General features: G+C 56.4%; 1 protein-coding gene across 2 annotated transcripts; it reads left to right on the forward strand.

Annotated features, from left to right (window-relative positions):
- The first annotated feature begins 546 nt into the window (after positions 1 to 546).
- TP53INP2 (tumor protein p53 inducible nuclear protein 2) lies at positions 547 to 15,236 on the forward strand. 2 transcript variants are annotated; one of them, XM_056355022.1, is made up of 4 exons: positions 547 to 762; positions 5,873 to 6,212; positions 10,134 to 10,443; positions 11,785 to 15,236. In XM_056355022.1, exons 2-4 carry the CDS (start codon positions 6,089 to 6,091, stop codon positions 12,035 to 12,037), a joined length of 687 nt encoding a protein of 228 aa, XP_056210997.1. In that variant the 5' UTR covers positions 547 to 762; positions 5,873 to 6,088; the 3' UTR covers positions 12,038 to 15,236. The 2 variants fall into 2 exon arrangements, with proteins under 2 accessions (XP_056210997.1, XP_056210999.1); XM_056355024.1 differs by having other exon boundaries at positions 579 to 762; positions 10,314 to 10,443.
- Positions 15,237 to 20,565: the final 5,329 nt, after the last annotated feature.

Here is a 20,565-nt window from a genome sequence, read left to right on the forward strand (position 1 = left end):
ATATGTGACTGCGGGTTGAATAAGACTCAATTAAATTCTGCCTCCTGTGAATTTGCGATGGGGAATTCACCTGTGATGCCAGACGAGCCCCAGCTGCACCACGCGTGACTCGGGTGCACAGCGCTGTCCCTGGCTGCTGTCACACACGTGCCATCCCCGCGCGGGCGCTTCCCGCGTGTGACCGGCCCGGCCTCGGCCCCTCGGCCCCCCGCAGCAGCCGCGCCGAGGGCGACGGCCCGGGCGAACCCCGCACCCCGGGGGCTCCTCCCGGTCACGGCCCGCGGGCACAGCCACCCCGCCGAGCCCTCGCCTGCCTGGGAGGCCGCCGAGTGGTTGGGCGCCGTGGCCGGGGGGTCTCAGCCGGCCCCTCCTCCGTGCCCCACCGGGTCTCTGTAGAGGCCTCGGGCCCCCAGCCCGCTGGGTCACCCGGCGCGGGACCCGGGCCGGAGCCAGCGCCCGCCCGCTGACACCGTCCCGGCTCCGGGCCGAATCCACTCCCCGTTCCGCAGCCCCCGGCGCGGGACCCCGCGCTCACGTGGGCGGTGCCCGCCCTCCGCACCGACCCCGCCCTCCCGGCGCCGCCTCCCATTGGCCGTTTACCAGTGGGCGGGCGGGTCGCTTTGTGACGCCACGATCAGCTGTCGGAAGGTCCCGATTTGTGCGGGGGAGCGGCGGGCGCTCGGCAGAACCGCGCGATCGCCACCGGCCCCGGCCCCGGCCCTACCTCAGCGCCCGCCGCCCGCCCCGCCGCCCGCACGGCAGGTGAGTGTCCCGCCGACCGGCGCCTGGCTGCTGCGGGGGGGCGGCGGGCGGGGCTGGGGCTGAGCGGGCTCGCGCCGCCCGCTATCCTCCGGGGGGCCCCGGGGAGCCGCCGCCCGGGACCCCCCCCCCGCCCCTGTTGTTTGTTTCTTCATCACCGGATTAAGATTCGAGGTTGGGCTCCGCTCCCATTGGCCCCGCTGCAGTGACGTATGCGTCATTTGCATATGACATTGGGACGTCATAAGGCTGCCCCCCCCGGCCCCCCCTGCGTCCCGGGCGCGCTGTCCTGCCGTGACCCCGCGGAGCGCGGTCGCCTCCGCTGCCGGGGGGGGGGGGGGTGGCCGGGGCCCAGCGCGTGGCCAGAACCGCGTGGGCGCCCCCGGCCTCTCGCGTCTCCGCGGCGGCTTCCTCGGGCCAGCGGCGGAGCCGGTGTCAGTGGCGCCCTGGGAGGGGCTGCTGGCCGGTGTGCGCGGTCCACGTACCGTGCGAGCACCCGCGGTTTGCGTGAGACCGGGCCGCGTGTTCAGGCTTTTTCGTGGAGTTGAACCGTGGTGCCCGGGAGAGAGCCGTGGGGCCACGCGTGGCGCGGGAAGGGCCCTGGCAGCACCAGGCAGAGGTCTGTGCCGTAGCATCCCGGCGTGCCACCGCCGCGTCCCGGGATGCTGAGCCTGCGAGTATGTTGGGGACCACGCGTGGTGGCTGCTTTTGTTATTACTGCTCTAAGGGCATCTGCTTTGGGACAGCTCAGAGATGTCCTAAGTCCTGAAAGGGCAACTCTTCTACGGATTTCATGCCTCTCGCCTCGGGACCCCCAGCAGCCTGGCTGAGCCTGGGAGGCCCCAGGCACTGACTTGCTCCCATCTGACGGGGCTCGTCAGCTGAAAGGCTTGGGCTCCATGGAGTGTGACTGTAGGAACATCTTACAAAGGGCATTATTGCTTTTGTAATCTCCTTTATATGTATGCCTATATCTATAAATTTATGTTGCTTCTGTGTAGAGGAGCTACAACCCTGCCTAGAGAGCCTGAGCAAAGGCACTGGGACTCCCTGGGGTCCCAAAGCACTGGCTTAAAGTGCCTTTGCTGGGAACAGCAGCACCCTCCACTGACAGGGCACCAGCGAGGGCTGTGCTGGGCAGGTACCAGGTGCTGTCACTGATTTGGCCAGGGCTTTGCTGGGGTAGGAAACCATCCCAGAAACAGGTGTTGGGCTCTGGTACAGGACTGTGCCGTACCTTCTTTCCCATTGGGCGTAGTCTACAAAGTGCCGAGAACAAATTTTTTTTCCTCTAAAATAAGTCTTTTCTTGCCTTTTATGTCTGCCCAAAAAAAGACAAAAGCTGTCTGCTGCAGCTCACTGTCACCTTTGAGAACCTGCTGCATCCAACTGGTGCTTATCTGGCTGAACACAAAAGGGAAGACATAATGGATGTTTTTCCCCTGGAGAATAAACGGATATCACCTGCTTGTAGCAAGACTGGAAAAACCTGAGATGCAAACTCTTATCTAAGAGCTTTTTTCAGTGCTAATTGCACAGCAAACCCTGCATGGCCAAATCTTGCCCCAGCTCATATGTGGCTCCAGGTGGGCTCAGCGGGAGCTGGTGGGGAGCTCAGGGTTCCTGTGGTATCAAAGTCCGATTTGCCAGTTAGTATCCAGCCTCCTGTGATTTACAAAGGGCGTAACACTGGTGCTGCTCCACTGTTGCGTATGCTCCTAGGGATGTTTCCTCACCTGGCATGTCCCAGAGAGGAAACTTCTAAAATTTCATAGGACAGCTCATGGTAAATCTAAAAAATTCATGGTTGCTGGCCACTGGCAGATTTTCCAGGGCTCTGTGCAATGACATAAAATAGCAGATGGTCGGGTTTGTCCTTGGGGCAAGGACCTTCCTGCAGCAGTTACACAAGGGAGCTGGTGCAGGTGGGGACACCAGCTCCAGGCAAATGCCCTCTTTCTGCGACCCTGAGTCCCCCTCTTTCAGGTGGGATCTGGAGGAGCACATGGGGACTTCAGTCCACCTGAGCTCCCGGACTGGCCAAGGAGAGCCCTCCCACGTGCTGGCTTTGTCTGCCACTGAGAATAAGAGTCTCATGATAAAGAGGTTTTGGGGGGATTTTTAAAATACTCTCTGCCGCCTTGCCCCCCTCTGCTTCCCTGCTCTGCAGTAGGAAGATGGGTCTGGCTGTGAATCAGCCTCCGGCTTGCTGCAGTCACTCTGTCCGTGCCAGCAGCAGCCTCGGGGCCCAGCTCCACCTGTGAGGCAAGTGCTCCCCCAGGCCAACCCCACAAATGAGCCTGCTGGCAAAGTAAAGGGATCAGCAGGAGCTGTAGCGCAGTTGTTGAGTGACCAAATGCATTAATCCAGCCCTGCCAAACTGTCCTGGGCAAGACCCTGCCGGCTCTGGTCCCTTCCTCAATGGGGACAGAGAGAGGTCAGCGCCGCGATGCTTCACTGGTCATTTCTGGTGTGGTAAGCAGGGCACCCCTGAGCTGCCCAGCTGCCAGACACCCTTCTCCTTCGCTCTGTGTTTCTGTGCCAGGTTTAAGATTTTGGTGCATACAGCACAGTGACAGCAGCCTGTGAAACGCTTGTCTAATTTAGGTAAAATGAATTCAAAATAACATTTCCCAAGTGGGTTGGAGGAAGGCACCTGATTTATACCTCCAACGCCTGCCATGATGACTGCGCAGGGTATTCTTAGCTCTGCCAAGGAAGGACCGCTTCTGCCACTTGTCAGCAGCATCCCTCCTGCCGCCAAGTATTTATGGAAAGTTTCAGGGAGCCTGTTGCCATTTCCAAGCAGAGTTGCTGCTGTTCTTGCAGGCTGTGACTTTCGGGAGCTGCCAGCCCTGCGAAGCTGTGGCTGCCACCCCAGCAAGCTCCTGGCGCACCCTGGGGCTTTGCTGCCTATTCTTAGCTCCTGGGCTTATTTGCAGTGATGGTGACTCAGAAAACTAATTATTACATTGAAGTTTCTGAAGGGGAAAAAAAAAAAACCCACCAACAAACCTCAATGCATTATGGTTTCCTTACTCCTGCCTTTTTATATTAACTACCCTCTAGCTAGTTTTAAAAGGCTGTTGGACTTCCTGGAAAGATTCTGCTAAACTTCTTCATTCATTAAGGAACTCATCTGTCCCTGAGTATGTCACCTGTGGCCTGTCCCCTCATGCTGAGTACAAGGGCTTGCAGAAGCCTGAGAAGGATGGCAGCTGTCCCACAGTGATGGCCCTGGCTCTGGCAGGGGATGGCTATGTGGTTTCTGGGGCAGCTCAGCCTCAGGGACATGGTGCACAGGCAATCCCTTGTGCCCCAGTGCTGGCCATACCTTCTCCACAGATCTGGGATTTCTAGCAGACACCGGTGGGCTGGAAGAAGGCACCAGGGCTCTGACCAGCCCGGGCCACTGGAGGGGCAGAGGAGCAACCTCCTGGTCCAAACTGCTTCTGTGGGCACCTTCTCTGCCTGGTGCCGAGGCACGGTTTGGGCAGCACCAACTGAAATCCCCTGGCAGGGGTGCATTCAGGTCCCTCCCGCACCCCAGTTCCCCTGGTGTAAATGGGACAAACATTGCTGCAGGGATGCAATGATGGCCAGGAGCTGCTTCTAGTGTGGGTGGGAGCCCCCTGCGCCTGCCACCCTCTGCTGCATTCTTACTGCCCCTCTACCCCTGCCTGGGGACCTGCAGAAGGGTAAGAAGCAGGACCTCCTGAGACATCACCAGCAGGTACCTGGGAGCAGTGGGGTTTCTGCTGCAATTAGAGATTTAATCAATTTATGAAATTAATATGATATTAAAATATCTTTAATAAAAAGGAAAGTGCTCCAGGCAGATGCCAGATTTCAGCCTGCAGGCAGGGAGAACTGTCATGCAATGAAGCCATGGCTGTGTACCACAGCTGTCAGGGCTGTTCCAGGCACCCTTTGCCAGCCTGGTCTGGGGGAGGATGGATACACACATAGGTCCCATGGGAGGGAAATCCCCACCGTGCTCAGCACAGAGCACACAGAGCCCGATGGGCCAGTTCCCATTCATGGCCCAGCTGGATACCAGCCCTTTTCATGTTGTTTCCCTAACTTACGTTATTCCACTTTAATGTTTCCACTGCTGTCTGTCTTCACATGTTAGAGAGCTTTGCAGTCATTAATAAAATGAGTGAGTCCTGCCCTCCCCTGGAGCTGGGAGGAATGTGTTTCCCCAGGGGTAAAACCATGACAAGCGTAGATGGAGCAGAGACTCACTCAGGACTGGGATGTCATCCCTGCCCCGCTGCGAGGGGGTGACAAGCCTGCTGCCGCTTGCTCCTGCACATCCATGCCTGAGCACTTGGGGCCAAGACACAGCCCATAGCCAAGCACTTTGTCCCATGGCTCTTGTAAAGGTTCTTGTAAAGGAGCAGTGGTGGCACATGCAACAGTGTCCTCTTTTGGGGCTGGAGGGTGGCAATGTTACACAGCTGCATGAGAAGAGCATCCTTGCAGATACACACACACAGCACGACACCGACAGTAACAACTTTCAAAATTAAACCAACCTCAAGCAGGTATTGGCCCAGGCAGAGCTGGAGCAAAACACTAGCAAGGGCTTCTTGGGACCCAGCTTAAAGAGGGGAGGGCAGCCACGCTGCTGGGGCTGTCAGTGGATTGGTGGTGGGTTTTGGGGTCATCTGGTGCCATGGATCCTCAGATAGGACAGCAGCATTGCACCCTTTGCCCTGCTCTAACAGCAAAGCTGGGTGCCACCAACCATACTCAGTGCCCGTTCAGTGCTGGGGGAGGCAGGTCCCAGTCTGATTTTAGAACAGGGTTTGGCTCTGCCCCTGCCAGCTCCAGCGGATGGGACCCCTGGGACACACCACCCATGAGGAAGGGGACACAATGTGGGGCCTGGTGCAGGTTGGGGGCTGCAGGGCATGGGCAGCCAGCCCTTCACTGGGACACAGTGCATGATGCCCTTGGAGATGCCAGCAGCTGGGACAGCACACAGCTCAGTGCCAGAGCCACCTTTTCACCACCACCCCTGACCCGCCTGAGCCCCTGGCTTGCAGAAGGGCCAGCACTGCCAGCCAGTCCAAATGCGTTATTCTCTCATCTTTCCCTTTTACAGGCCTTTGCACTGAAGCCAAGTGAAGAACCTCAGAATTGCGCTACACACCATTTAGCTCAGCTACAATTTTGCTAGCAGCAAAGCATCTCCACCACCACCGAGACCTCGAGTGCTGTTTTTTCTGCTCCCTGCCCATTGCTCCCCCCTCTGCACCTGGAAGCTGGTGCTCAGCCATAGCTCTAAGTCACCGATCCTCCCGCTGGACCGCTCCCCACCATGTTTCAGCGTCTCACTAGCCTCTTCTTCAGTGACAGCAACACGCCAGAAGGCCTAGAGGAGCCCAAACCCTTTGTCGAGGAGGAGGAGGAAGAGGATGGCTGGCTCATAATTGATCTTGCAGGTGAGAAAAGCAATGGGGACCGGCTTCCTACAACCTGTGCTGCACCTTGTCTTTCTGGGGCTGGGCAACCCCCTTGAGATGACAGCAGATAAGCTTCCACCAAGTATAGTCAGCTCTGCCCTTCATCCCTCCTCCCCTGGTCCCCCCACCCTGCCCACAGCGCCCAGCACTGTGGTCACAGCAGCAGCACCCCACCCGCTCCTCCTTTTTCCCTCTCCTCTCTTGATGGTGGTTCACGACTTCCCACCAGCATGGGAGCGGGAGCAGCGTCCCCAGCTGGGGCTGCTGCTGCCAGGAGCATCCAGATGCCTCCACACCAGCCCGGGGAGAGCACCCAGGGTTTTGGTGTGATCCTGCCTGCTAGGGCAGCGGGGTGGGGGACACCAACCCATGCGGGCTGTCTGCCTGTGAGCTGCAGTGGCACCATGGCTAGGCAGCGCCACAAGCAGCGCTTTGCCAGGAGGGTCTGGGCTTGGTTGTCCCCCGTGGCACCCCTGCCATAAGCAAACAGGGAGCGTGTTCCCTGGGGGAGCTGGTCCCGAGCATAGGGGGAGGCCAGGGTTTTCCCCACATAAGGGCAGGCAGCAGCAGTGCCTGCCTGTCCCCCCACCAGCGATCTGGCCACTTTTGGGTCATTTGAGTCCATCGGGGGAGCAAATCTCAGCTAAAGGGCTTATCATCCCAAATCATATCCAGTGCCCATGCCAACAGCACTCAGACAAGGGACGTTTGCCACAAGGACCCTGTACCTAGAGAGCCCTCAGAGGCTCCCAGTTCCCATGGATGGCAACAACCATCCAGAACCCTGTTTAACAGCAACCAGGCGGATCAAATTCCTTGTGTGTCAAGAGCTTCTCCAGCTCTGTTAAGACCTTGGTGTTTCTATTGTGGGGTCAATGACTCAACCAATTACAACGATAATTTCATGACCTTTTGCTTGCAAATCCAGCAGCAAACTTAGGCAAACAAGCTTGCCTGTGCAGGAGCTCATTGATGGCCATGGTCTGCTCCTGCAGCCTCTGGTCAGTTGTGGTGCCCCAGCCCAGGGGACCACGAACATATCCTGCAGGTTTAGGAGGGTTTCGTCCTCCCTCTTGCAGGCATCTGTTCTCCAAGCAGATACCCCCTGCCTGTCCCCCATGCACCAAACAGAGCTCATTTTCATGATGCAAGTCATTCATTAGGGTTCCCCACCCGGCGAGCTGGAGAGGGGATGGGAGCATGGACGAGCCTGGGGTGAGGGAACAGGGTCAGCCCTGTGCCTGGTGGGAGCACTAGGGAGAGCTGGCAGAGGTGGGTGGGTGGCATGGGCAGCCATGGAGGATTCCCTGTCCTCTGAGCTTTGGTGACTGTCCCGTGGGGGTGGTGACAGCAGTGACGCAGGAGGCAGCTGGTTGCAGGGAGGTCCCATTAGGTCCCTGGAGCAATGGGCACACAGCTGCCACGTGTCTGGGACAGCTGGCAGCAGCTGCAGCATGTCAGAAGGAGCCAGGAGTTTCCCCAGATAGAAATGCTGGGCTGTGCCTTCATCCCCTGGGTCTGAGGCTGTGGCTGGCTCAGCGGGGACCCAGGGATGACCTTGATACAAAAGGCTCCTGTTGTTTTTTCCAATCAAGTGGCCAGGCTTTGGTGCAGAGCTGGCTTTCAGCAGTGTCTGCCTGGGACGTGCAACCCCACTGCTAATCCCCACGGGCCCTGCCTCTGCCTTTTCCCATAGCATTCCCTGGCCAGCGAGGGACCTATTTATTTCCACCCTAATCTCTGAGGCTGGAGTTATGCGAAGCACTTCAAAACCCAAACCTGCTGGCTCCAGCCTCCATCATTTACCTTCCAGCCACAGCAGCTGGCAAGTGTCTCCCAGCCTGGCTCCCTCCCAGTAGCAGGGACAGCTTAATGAGCCTCTGAATTAGTTTCCTCTCAGCCAGATCTTTGACCCGTGTTGCAAAATGCACCCAAGTTAACCAGATCTCCCAGGAGCATTTCAGACACCCCTCTCACCCCATTGCCCAGCCTGACTCTGCTCAGCACACAGGGAAGAGCAAAGAGCATTTCCTGGTGCTTAGTGGTATGGCAGCAAGTCTCCCAGGGATTTGTGGACCCCAAAATATTCCTTGTAATGTTCAAGCTCAACTTGGCAAAGGATGGGGACAGGCAGCCATGGATGTCTGGAGCAGGGTTCCATGATGCTGGGTGCCCATAGGCTGCAGCCCTGCAGTTGTGAGAGCACTGCTGGACCGGGAATGCTCCAGCCAGGCTCAATGGCTGTCTCCAGGCTGACAAATAATCTCCAGCCCGATATGCTAACAGCTATTAATAACTTGATACCCACTGACCTGAAGAAAGATGCTCGCATCTTCACAAGGCTAATTGTGGCCAGCCCTAAGCCTGGGCATCATCTGCAGGAGGAGCTGGGGACATGCTTGGTGGTGAATGCCAGCCTTGTGCTTCATGTGCTGCATTTCTCCACCACAAGAACATGTTCACCTCTGATTTCTCCTGCACCCTCACCCAGTTGCAGGGTTGCACATGTGCTGCATCTCCCCCTGAGGCTAGTTCCCTCCAGTCCCCTGATGAGGCTGGTAACAGGTCTGAATTTCCTCGATGAGCCTGACAGTAGGCACAGCCTCCCCTCCCTTAACCTGGCCAGTAAGTCCAAGCAAGAGCAGCCCAGAAAAGCACCAGTTCAAGTGCTTTTGCCAGGCAGAGGTGAGGAAAGGAAGACAAGGAAGGCTGAGGTGCTGAGGTGTTGGGGGGGGGGGGGGGGGGGCGGGGGGGCAGCTTGTGGATCAACCACCCAGGATTCAGCCTCTAATGGACTGAAGCTGAAAGCATGGTGAAAACCTTTGCTGAAGAATTTATATATTCCCTGGTTTCTTCCAGACAAAAAGGTGTGAACTGTTTTGTTGTTGGGTTTAGTTTTTTTTTTTCTCCTCTGTGTGTGCTTGGTTTCAATGTTTGCAAAGTGCTGGGGAGTGTTTACAAGTATAGGCAGGCCAGTGCTCCTCTGGAGCAGCACAGCTCAGGTGCCATAAGAACAGGCAACAGCAGCATTTCTTGCTGCTGAATTTCTTCCTTTGCTTTGAGAAGGAAAAAATCAAAATCTCTGCAGTAGGTCCTATTGCAGCACTCTCAAAACTAGCCAGCTGCAGCAAGGCTTTTACCATCCCATACCAGGTTAACTTCAATAAGTAGTTCCCACACCTTGCCCCAGCACAGCCACCAATCCCCCACAGGGTTTCACAAGTTCATCTATTGTCTGTGCTGTTCCTTCATCCTCTACAGACCAGTTCACCCTGCTTCTTACCTCTGCCGTGTCCAGCCTCTTCCTTCTCCATGCTTCTCTTCCAGCCAGCCTCTACTCAGCCAACCCCCTTTCTTCCCCCAGGGCCTCTCCTCCATCCAGGGCACTCGCTCTCCTCCCTCTGCTTCTTCCAGGTCTCTCTTCATCCAGTGCTCCTCTCCCATGCCCCTTAGAGCCATTTAACTACTCAGCAGGAACCAGCCACAGCTGCACCTTATCCAGTCAGCCAACCCACCGCCCCTGAAGCCAGCCCACAGCTGTATATTATCAATTTCAATTAACCTGCCTTCATTCCTCTACAGTTTCCCCCCAACTTTTTCGTTAAACTCCCTAATCAGAACCATTCTGTTGCTTGCTCGCCTAGTGAAGCCGGGCCCTGCGGCACCGGTAGCTGCCCGGTATGGAGGATGCTGGTCGGGGCGCGGTGCAGGGCATTGCTGGCGTCTGACCCCGTGAGGTCCCGTCGATGCCGTGCCCATCTCTAGCGGTGGCGATGGCGGTGGGGGTGTCTCTTGCACTAACGATGCCCCTTTCTCTCCCCCCTCCCCTCCCCACTGTACATGGTATGTGTGTGTGTCCCTGCTGCGCCCCGCATGGCTCTGCACCCCCACCACCCCCAGGCAGCCGTGCCCGCCCTGGCGCAGCCCAGCGAGTGGCTGCTGGTGGTACCGGGCGCCTGGTGCGATCCCACCTGGCACCCACTGGTTCACCGCCACCACCGGCCGCTTCCCCAGCTCCAGCTGGTCCCTGCTTGATGGACGAGAGTTGGTTTGTCACCCCTCCCCCCTGTTTTACTGCAGAGGGGCCCGGCCCCAACGGCGTGGGGAGCAGCCCCATGGAGGACCTGCTCATCGAGCACCCCAGCATGTCTGTCTATGTCACCAGCACCCTCGAGGTGGATGGGGAGGGCCCCGAAGACAATGCTGCTGGGTGAGTGTGGCTTGAGGATGCCCGCAGGGGCTGCTGGCCCAGCACCGGCTGCGGGACCGGGGCGGATGGTCAGTGCTGGCATCACAAATGGCTGTGTACACCCGAGAGCGTTTCGCCTGCAGGTGGAATGGGGCTGTGGGGGGACCTTGGTGTCCCTGCATCCCACCTCGGGGAGCACCCTGCACCCTGGCTGGTGCTGCACAAGGGTGGCAGCCTCTATGTCCCAAAATATTCTGCTAACAGGATCTTGATGCCATGTTGAGATGGCTGTGGGTGCAGGACCATGAGCCTGCTGCGGGGCTGCGGCGGGAGAGGGCTGCATCCCCCTCCCCTGCCCTGAGCAGAGTCTCCTGGCATGGCCACCTGTCACCCCACCGCCTGTCCGGTGGTTTGCCAGGCTGGGCTTAAACACAGGGCTTTGCCTTTGCGCAAGTATGGCGCAAGCAACGCAAACCCAGCAGGACAAGGTGACCTTCAGGCACAGGGGTTCCCCCAAGACCCCCAGCTCCCCCAGGCACAGGGTGCTGTGGCCTCCCAGATCCCTGTCGTGCCCAGTGCAGGGGTGTCCTGCAGCCGCTGGGAGCAAGGTGCCACCAGCCCTGGATGTAGACGTTTCTCCCTGTCCCAAAGTCCAGCTTAGCAGGGGGAGGAGGTTAAACAGAAGTGCCCCAAATGCCCCCCCGCCCTCTCCCAGGAGCTGCGGGCTGGAGCCCCCTGCCATCCTTCCCCAGGGCCACAGCCTCGCTGCAGCCGTGGGGGGCTCTGTCCTCTCTCCATGGCTGCCGGTGGCACTGGCAACACACCGATCATCTGCACGAGCAGCCCTGCCACTGTCGGCCAAGCCCTGGGTCCCCTCGTGCTGCGAGGTGCCTGCCGCCCCCCAGTCCCAGCCCTCCAGTGTGTCCCCCAGCAGCCCCTTGGCAATGCAGGGGGGAGGAAGAATTTGGGGTGACCCCCTGCCCAGGCTGGGGGGTGCCGTTCCCACAGAGCTTCTCTCATTGCACAGTCAGGCCACAGCTTGGCCTCAGAGCTCCAGCGGACCCTCAGTGCTGGGGGCAAAGGGAAACGCGCCAGGGGACCGAATGGGTGGCGAGTGGGATGGCAACAGGGCTGGGCTTGGCCTTGCCCTGCTGGGCGCAAGGGACTTGGCTGCTGCAGGTTCTGTGGGGACAGCCCCATTCCTGGTGGCATCGGCATTTGTCTCCCGGCTTCTGGGGCGGGAGGGGGCTGGACCCTGCCAGGGCACAGCGCGAGGGGCAGGAGACTGGAGACCCGGGCCCCTTCTCCCTGGGGTGGGCGAGGGCTGGGTGCCGGGGTCGCTGACAGCCCCTTTCTCCTCAGGGAGGTGCCGGAGCCCCGGCTGGAGCGGCACGTGCCGCACCACAGCCGGTCCCTCGCAGTGAAGGCCGCCATCCTGGAGAAGGTCGGGCAGGCGCGGCGGGTGCAGCGGGCCAAACAGCTGGCAGAGAAGCACTGCCTCAGCCAGAAGGCGCTGCAGCGGCAGAACCAGGCCCGCCAGCGCCCGCTGCGCCGAGCCAAGCAGCACGCCGGCACCTTCGTCCACCAGCCCTGCCAGCGCCACTGCAACTACTGACCTCACCGGGCCACCGGCAGCCGCTCCCCTGCCCGGCGGAGCGGGGCTCACCCCGGCCCCAACACCAGCTGCCCCAGGGAGCACCAGCGACGAACACTGCTGATGCCGGGCTGCGGTTTCACTCCACACACCCCCACCGGCACGCCCGGCCCCCCGCTCCTCAGTCTTCCTCCCCACACCCTCCGTTGGTCCTCTCACCCCCGACACTGGCCGGGCCCGCAACCCCCGGCGCCGCTGCCATGCTGGGCCACCACCCCCTGCCTCACAGCCACGCCAGCCTTTGCGCAGGAACATCAGCATTCCCGGTGAAATCTCCCATTTCCAAAACCACGGCAAAGCCTGTTTGTCCTGATGAGCCTGTGACATCAGTGCCTTTCTTCATGACGTTGTGACTCCACATGTAGCCAGACCAGGATGTCACAAGCAGAGACATCGAGCAGAAGTGAAAAGGGCAACGGAGCAACAAGGTTTGGGATCTGTGGGAAAACCTCATCCATGACACTAAATAATGCTTCCTTCTCCCAAAACCAACAACTACCCCCCTCCCTCCTTGATTTCTTGATCACATTTTTGCTGTGATAAGGCAAATACCCCACTGCCAGTCCTGGAAGGGCTCATCACGGGAGAGAGTGTGTGGAAACCTTGACGGCAGGGTCAGCCGGGCAGCTCGCGGTGCCTCGTGGTGTTTTTTTAAAGACAACTTTAAAAGCAATCTCAGGAAAAAGAGCACTGTCCCTGCGCCTCGCCAGAGCCCTGGCCACCATGCCGGGAGGAGATGGCCAGCCAGGGGTCAGTGGTAGCATCACCGTGACTGGTGATCCTGCCGAGCTGCTGGCTGCCTTGCCCGAGCAAGCCCCCTCCTCCTCGAGCCACCCATCTGCCCAAGCCACGCATATATACATATATATGCATATGTGTATTTCTCTATGTACCTATATACTTGGAAGAGGCACCAAGAAGCCAAGAGCATTGGCTGCCCAGCGTTTATCCCTGGGAGGGGAGCAGAGGCAGGGACCTGCGCAGCTTCCCCGAGGTGGCAAAAGCATGTCGAAGCTGGTGGTGAAGGGATGCCGCGGAGGAGGCTGGAGGGAAGAGGCTGAAATAAGGGCAAAGGTGGACTTGGGAGTGGCTGCAAAGGGACAGGACTGGACAGGGCAGGCTTGGGTAGCTGGGCCAGGTGAGAGGGTTGCTGCAGTGGAGCCAGAATGAGAACGCCTTCTTCCCCCGCTAAAAATTGCATCCTTTCCCATGAAGGGCCAAATTCTGTCGTGAGCAATGTTGGTTTGTGAAACAAATCCCTCCCCTCCCCATGATGGACTCACTCTGCCTTTTGAAGGACATGGTCCAGACTTCTTACCAGCTCCAGCACCAGCTGAGATGGCTCCAAACCCAGCAGAAATGTGTTGATCCCTCCTCCCCCCCTCCCTTTAGGGACTGGTTTAGCACCCTGTGCCCCAGGGAAGGTCTGGCTGTCATGTCCTGCTTGTGGCCAGCTCACAGCCTGGATTCCCACCTCTGAGACAAGAAAAAACCACACACACCCCCCAAAATGCTGATTTCACAGGAATTTCTTCCATTCACCATGTTACATCCCTTAATATCGGCTTGGGACCTAGGCTGAAGGAATTATGGTAAGCCCAGCCTCAGACAGTTGATATTTATTAGTTTTTAAAATGAAATTAAAAACAAACCAAACCCTTTTATGAGCGCCGGTCCCCAGCTCTGCCTGGGAGCCTGGGCTGCGTGGGACCCAGCTGGTTGATGCTCACCTGCATTATTCATCTTTCTCTCCAATGATGCAGTGTTCCCAAACGCACAGAAAGAGTGAAAAACTGATTTCAAACATCTCCTGCCAGCCTTTCCCTTTTGATTCTTCCAGGCCAGTTTCTTGTTTCAAGTCCTCCTGAGACCCAGCGCCTCATCACACACGTGATGTGGTGCCTCCTGCCCCTCCGGGTGCCCAGTGCTCACCAGGGTGAGCGGGGCACTGGTGGCTGTGCCGGCGGAGATGCTGGGCTGTATCCTGCACCCACCCCACTGGTTTGTTCTGCCGCTTTTTCAGCCCTTTGGGTAAGTGTGGCGGCACCGGAGCTGTTTTTTCACAGCCAGTGGTTTATCAGCAGAGAAAGAGCGAGCTGGGGAGCTTGGTGTTCCCCCCATCCCTCGGCATCGCCTGCTGCTCCCGGGCCCTTGCCACAGTCACCGTCCCTTGTGGCCGAACCTAAGACCATGCTGGAGATAATCCTGTTCCACCTCTGATGTCTTCTCGGTGAAGAGTCTGAGGACTTCTTGACTCGAGGGGAACATTTACACCTTTTGGCTTCCTGGGCTTCACATTAAATGCCTTCCCGCCTCGCCCCTGAAGTGATGCCTGCTATGAACCGGGAACATGGCATTTGTAGGGATGCTGGCACAAGCACTTGTGAAGACAAGCAGGGGCTGAGCCCGAGCTTTTGGGTGCCTGATGGATGTCCGATGAGGTGGTACCTGCCCTGTGCTTCTGTCTCCTGTGTCACTGGGTGATATGCTCTGTGGCCACCAGGCAACAGCATTAGAGGAAGCATTTTCTCTCTAGCCCAAATATACGTCAAGAAGTGGATGAGCCAAGCAACACCCTGCCTCTCAGCCCATTCCCCACTGCAGATTCTCCTCCTGTGCATCCGAGATGCTGCCAGTCCCTCCAGATTGCTGCTGTCATCAGAGCTGGCTGCGACACCGTCACCCCCTCTGGTGGCTCCCAGGGGAAGACAGGCTGTGGGGCAGCAAGGCTGGCTGGGGACCGTGTCCCCGGGGCAGATCCTGCCACATCTCACCTACCAGGCCATTCTGTGCCCAATCTGCTTGCAGATGGTACCCCAGCAGGAGAAACCCCTTGTCAAAATGTTCCTCCGTGTCCCACTCATCCATCGTGAGCCAGAAGCCCCTGGCCATGCTGCCGGGGTGCTCAGCACAGCCGTGGCTGCTGACAGCCAGCACCCAGCACCTGTTCCAAAAGGCTGTTGCTGTTACTCCGTCCCGGGTTTCAGAGGCGAAAGCAAACTGTTTTCCTTTCTTCTTTCCGTGCCAGTCTGAGACACCTTTCATCACACTGTGCCCACCCAGCACAGGACATGAAGCAGAACTATTATCACACTTTATATCAATAGTATGTTTATAAAGGGTTAATAAATTATTAATAATGTTTTCATGAAGAGGTTAATCCTGAGTCCTAGCATCCTGCAAGTCAACAGAGCGTGCTTACTACAGCATATATGGGCTCCTGCGATCCCCCCTCTGTTGTCTGCACACTTGCTCATGTATTAACATCTAATAATCTCCTGTTAACTCCTGCAGAGTGACTGTCAATCCACCAGTGTGGCCAACCCTTCTTATGCTGTGGCAAAGGTGTGTTCAGACCGTGCTTTGCAGAAGCTCTGCATTGCTCCTCTCCTGCCCAAGTGAGCACGAGACCTGGCCTGATACCAAATCTCCTGCCAGTGTTTCCAGAGCAAGAAAACCCTCTTACACTGGGGTTATGAGTCTCCTCAAATCTTAAAACAAATGAAAGGTGCTTAAAAACTGAGAACTTTTTCTGTGTATGCACATGTGTGCATGTGTAGATATTTCACAATGCAGCGTGGGTGGTTGGTAGGTTGTTCTGGGGCATGTGATTTAGGTTTTTAGGGGGTTGTTGGGGGCGGGGGGTGGGTTTGCACCCGCTGTTTTTCAAGTTGTGACTAGCTGTGCAACGCTCCTGATGGGAAGGTGAAGCAAACACTGTGCTGGCTGGCAAGGAGGCCCCTGGGCTGGTGTCCTGCTCCAATGGCTAGGATGAGTCTTGCTTTCTTTTCTTTACTTGCGGGGGGGGGGGGGGGGGGGGGGAGGAAGGGGAACTACAAGCATGGACTCAGGGACAGACAAATATGCTGAGGTCTTTAAAAACGTGTTTTTTTCTGGGCTTCTCTTTTTGGCTGTGGTGTTTGTTTCTGTCCGTGAGGCCTTTGGCTGCATAGGGTGCTGCAGGGACATGGCTGGAGCCGCTGGCAGCACATGTCAGTGAGAGCAGCACAGGTGGCTGCACCTTGGAGGAGCTGCAGGGCTTGATGCTTAGACAGAGCTCCAGTATGGAAGAAGGAGCTGTGGCCGCTTTTGGTGAAACCATCCCTGAGCAGCAGCTCCTCTTGGTTTGCCCACATCCTGAAAATTTACCATACAGCTGCTAGATTGCAGCTGGTCCCTCCTTGGGCTTGTTTGTGAGCAACTAGGTACAGATTTTAAACAATAAGCCCCAAGGATCTGGGAAATGGAGCTGTGCTTTCTGCAGCAGCCACAGCTGGCCTGGCTCCCACCATGGCCCTGGGGTCAGAAGGCAGCCAGGATAGGGAAAGCCATCAGAGCAATCCCATGGAGAAATGCTGATGCAGGTGACAGGCAGATTTGTGGGAGGAAGTTTTTGTATTTCTTGCAATGAAAGCATAAAGAAAAAGAAAGAAAAAAAAAGGGGGGAAAAATCCCCAGAGGAGAGGCCTGGGCAAGCCTCTGCCCAGTAAATGCCAGCTCTGCCTGGGCAGCTGGCAGTGCCACAGCCACCGCTGCTGGGGCTTGCGGGTGGTGAGCTGGCTCCAGCCTGGCTGCCCAGCCCCGCGCAGGAGCTGCAGCGAGGAGTGGGCACGGGTGAAACCGCCAGAGCCAGAGGTGAGGCGCTCCCAGCCATCGGGACTGGATCGGGAGAGGCAGCTCCCCTGGAGAAGTACACCTCTTGGGATGAAAGCAGGATCACGATAGGACATGGCTGCTCCCGCACACCCCCAGGGACCCACCTCCCAGGGCAGCTCCTGCGTGGTGTCCCCCAGCACCCCCAGCGCAGCGAGGGGCTGCTACCGAGTTGTGGATCTTGCCTGCCCTGAGGGGAGCTGCCGGGGAGGTGGGGCAAAAGTCCTTGTCACCCCATGCTCTGAAAGTTGCACTCACAAACACGCTTCCCAAAAAAACTCTGCTGTGAAACCTTGATCTGGAAAGAAAATGATTCTTTCCATAGGAGTCTGTTTCTTTTTCATTGTGGCTAACGTGAACACATGGCTCATCCCAAAGATCACCACTGTGAGAGTCTTTGCTTTTCCTTTAGGCATGTTTCTAACCAATAGATAATTTTACAGTGACATCTTACTGAGACCTTTTCCTCTTTCATCCAGCCCCACTGGGGAGAAAAACCACACTAACTGTCTTATCATAGCAGTCAGAACAACAACAAAATTTAAAAATGCCCCATTGTCACAGCACTAGCAAGCTGCAACAAGGCTTTTACCATCAGTCAGATCCTACTCTCCATGTTGTTTCTCCTTCCTCCAGAGGCAAGGCCAGACCACACTGCTCCATCACCTCCTCCACCCAGCCTCTCCTCCCATGCGCCTCAGGGCTATTTAACCACTTTGCAGGAACGAGCTACAACTGCACATCATCCATGTTAATCAACCCACCGCCTTCACTCCTCTACACCCCATGTTCTAGCCTTGTATCACACAATTTTGCAATTGCTGCTGTGGAGAATAAATACCAGTTTCAGTGCCCTGCATAAAGTGAAAATTAAATTTCAGGTGAATTTATTGAAAAACAAGTGAGTCCTCAAAGATTAAACCATATAATAATTAGAAAACGCCCAGTAAAAAGCAACAGGACACCTAAAGTCAAGGAAAATGGTTCTCAGCTCTGCCTGTTGCCGCCTGCCTGAAGGCAGCGCTGAGTCCTGCTCCCCGGGGATGGGGATGGGATGATGGCAGCGCCTGAGTCTTCCCTGAGCATCTGGGTTTCAAACAAGAGGCCATCCATGTCCAGCTGGTGGCCACCGTGACTCTAGCCACCAGGGGCTGTCAGCTGCTGTCCCTGTGCCTCCAGCTCCCTGCGCCTCCTTCGCTGCCTGCACTCAGAAACAGCGGCTGGTGGTGGGAGGGATGCACCAGTACCCCAGCAACAACCCCCAGCCCTCAGAGCTTCCCCAAGTCCTTCTCCAGCACAGGACTGTGTCCAGTGACTGCCTCGGTGCAGCTGCTGGCAGGGACCAGAGCTTGAGGAGAGACACCCACCAGGCTCGAAGCTTCTCCATCCCAGGGGACATTAAAGGGCCTTAAATGGGGCTGATCGCCTCAGGGTTTGTCTTCATCAAGGTGGAGCTCTCCACCTCCACCCATTTCTCTCAGGTCTGCTCGACACAATGTCAAAGTCATGAATAATTTCCCAGCATCCTCAAGGGCTCAGTCCTCCTCTCCTTACCATGACCAGAGCTTCTGTCATGGGTCATGTGAATGTGGCCACAGAAGTTGGATGAAGCGGTGGGAGAGGCTCTGCGTGGCTGGCAAGCTCCTTGGTCAGTGACAGGTGTTCTCGAGCCCGTCGGAGATGCTGCCTTCTCCTCCACTGGACTCCGGGATGGCAGCGGTGGGAGCGCTCGCCAGCCATGGGCAGCTACAGCCTGGGCAGGAGGACCCCTGCGGCCATTCATCGATGCATCTTCAACCATTTGTCAGCAACTGAACCCACAATGCCTTCCCCAAAGGGAGAAGGGTGGCAAAGATGAGCAGCTCCATTTAACAGCAAAGGTGGCACTTACATGTGGTCCTTTTTTGAATTCTTTTGTACGGAGAGGTGACACGCAGGTGTCCCTCCCTTACAGTCACTCTCAGCTAAATCCTCCTGGGCTGGCTGGGGGCTGGGGGGCTGCCTTGCCAGCCCCGTACCCAGAGCAAGCACAAAGCTCTGGTAGAGGGCTGCTGCCGCGTGCTCTGGAGCACGGAAACACTGCTGCAAAGCTTTGGTACTGTTACAGCAAACCACAAAAATCCCTCTACCTTCCACACTGATCATATTTGATCACCTGTGAGTGGGGAAGATTTTATTCCTTGCAGTTGCAGGGGGAAGCCAGCATGGTACATTCTAAGTGTTGCTTGAAGATGGGTCACACAGGGGAGCCCAAAGCTCCTCCACTCTTTCACATCCACCTTGCCCGTCCGTGTTGGGGAAGCCAGGAGCAGCTACACCCACATCCCACTGAAATCTTATCCTCAGCTTTACAATGACACATTTATGCTTTGGGAAATCTAGGGAGGAGAGCACAGCACAAGGCCTAACAGTAAAACAGTAATGTCTTCTCTTGTATCATAAATGTATCTGTACAGAGCCACTGAGCACTGCAACATGTTATTTGTACGTATCAGCCCTAGGTATTCTGCTTATAAAACTCATCCGTGCGCATTGTTGATCTCCTGGACTGACTGTACATGTGCCTTTCACCCTTTATCATAGTTTGTCATCTTTTTATAACACAACTGCAGAACTTGAATAACTCAGTGAACTATAGTTAAAAGTCCTATGCAAGAGACAACTGGGGAGTCAGTTTTCGATATTTCTGTGTTTTTACGTTGTTTTAAAAGTAGGCACTAGGATTTTCAGAGAAGCCTAACAGAATTATAAAAGCATTTAGCTTTTTTTTTTTTTTTTTAGCTAAAAAGCATTTAGCATTTCAGATGCTAAATCTCTTAGGCAGCTTTGAAAAGCTCAGCCTAAACTCCAGCTCCTTGCTGGTTTGTGCACAGAGAGCGAGCAGCAGCGGCAGGACGAGCGCCAGCACTTGGCCAGGACAGATGCCTGTTCAGTAGCCAGCGTCTCCTTTCAAGCAAAACGAGAAGAACGTGCTGTTCAGTCGGAAGAGGTTGCCTTTAAGCCTTCCCTAACCTGTGCTGGAGAATGTCAGTGTGCCCGGCCCCAACCCGGCCCACCACGGCCCCGCCGGGTACCGGCAGCCCCTGCGCCGCGGGCAGGTGCTCACGCAGCAGCTGTCAGCCCAGCTCTGCCCAACGCCTTACAACAATGGGCAACTTCACCCGGGATCCTGAGAAGAGGGAAATAAAAGCGCCCCACATTTTTCTACATCACCTGTGCTGTAGGACTGAAACCTCATCCCAAACTCAAAGCTAACAAAATACATCCCTTTTGTGTGTTACGCGTTAAATTGGTGTAAGCAAGGTTAGCAGAGAAAGGGTGTCTCCTTCTTGTAGGACACTGTTCAAACACTTGCTGTGTGTCAACAGACTGAAGGACACGACTGCCTGGAATACGTTACGTAGTGTGTATGTAACATGGTTTTGGTTGTTAAGTTGTAACGCTGTCTTCTGACTGAAAAAAATCTAATATAAAGAAACCCCACAAGAAATAAAAAAAAAAAATATATATATATTTAAAATCTATTTTGTGTGTATTCCTCTCAAGCCTGCAAGTAAACCTGTTTGCAAAAAGCTTTTGTTTTTAACATAAACGTTTAAAAGTCAGTGCTGTAACTGTCAGTCGGTAGTGAGGAGTCCCCTTTGAAGACACGGGTGCACAGGGGAGGGGCTGGTGCAGGCCGAGTCACTGGAAGGGATTTTTTTTGCCCTCCCTGTTACTAAACCCTAAAACTGAGCAGGTGAATGCAAGAGCTGAAGCAGGTGCTGACTGCCCGGAGAAAGAAAAGTCCCACAGCAGCCGATGTCTACAGCATCAGCTGTTCCTCCAAGCACATA

The sequence above is a fragment of the Falco biarmicus genome, chromosome 10 (genome assembly GCF_023638135.1).
Source record: "Falco biarmicus isolate bFalBia1 chromosome 10, bFalBia1.pri, whole genome shotgun sequence".
NCBI classification, from domain to species: Eukaryota; Metazoa; Chordata; class Aves; order Falconiformes; family Falconidae; genus Falco; species Falco biarmicus.

What these genes read in the sequence shown, in the direction of transcription:
- TP53INP2 (XM_056355022.1), top strand. Translation starts at nt 6,089, where the DNA reads ATGTTTCAGCGTCTCACTAGCCTCTTCTTCAGTGACAGCAACACGCCA. An exon ending in GCTCATAATTGATCTTGCAG is followed by an intron (nt 6,213 to 10,133) that starts GTGAGAAAAGCA and finishes CACCACCCCCAG; the next exon opens with GCAGCCGTGCCCGCCCTGGC. An exon ending in CCCGAAGACAATGCTGCTGG is followed by an intron (nt 10,444 to 11,784) that starts GTGAGTGTGGCT and finishes CTTTCTCCTCAG; the next exon opens with GGAGGTGCCGGAGCCCCGGC.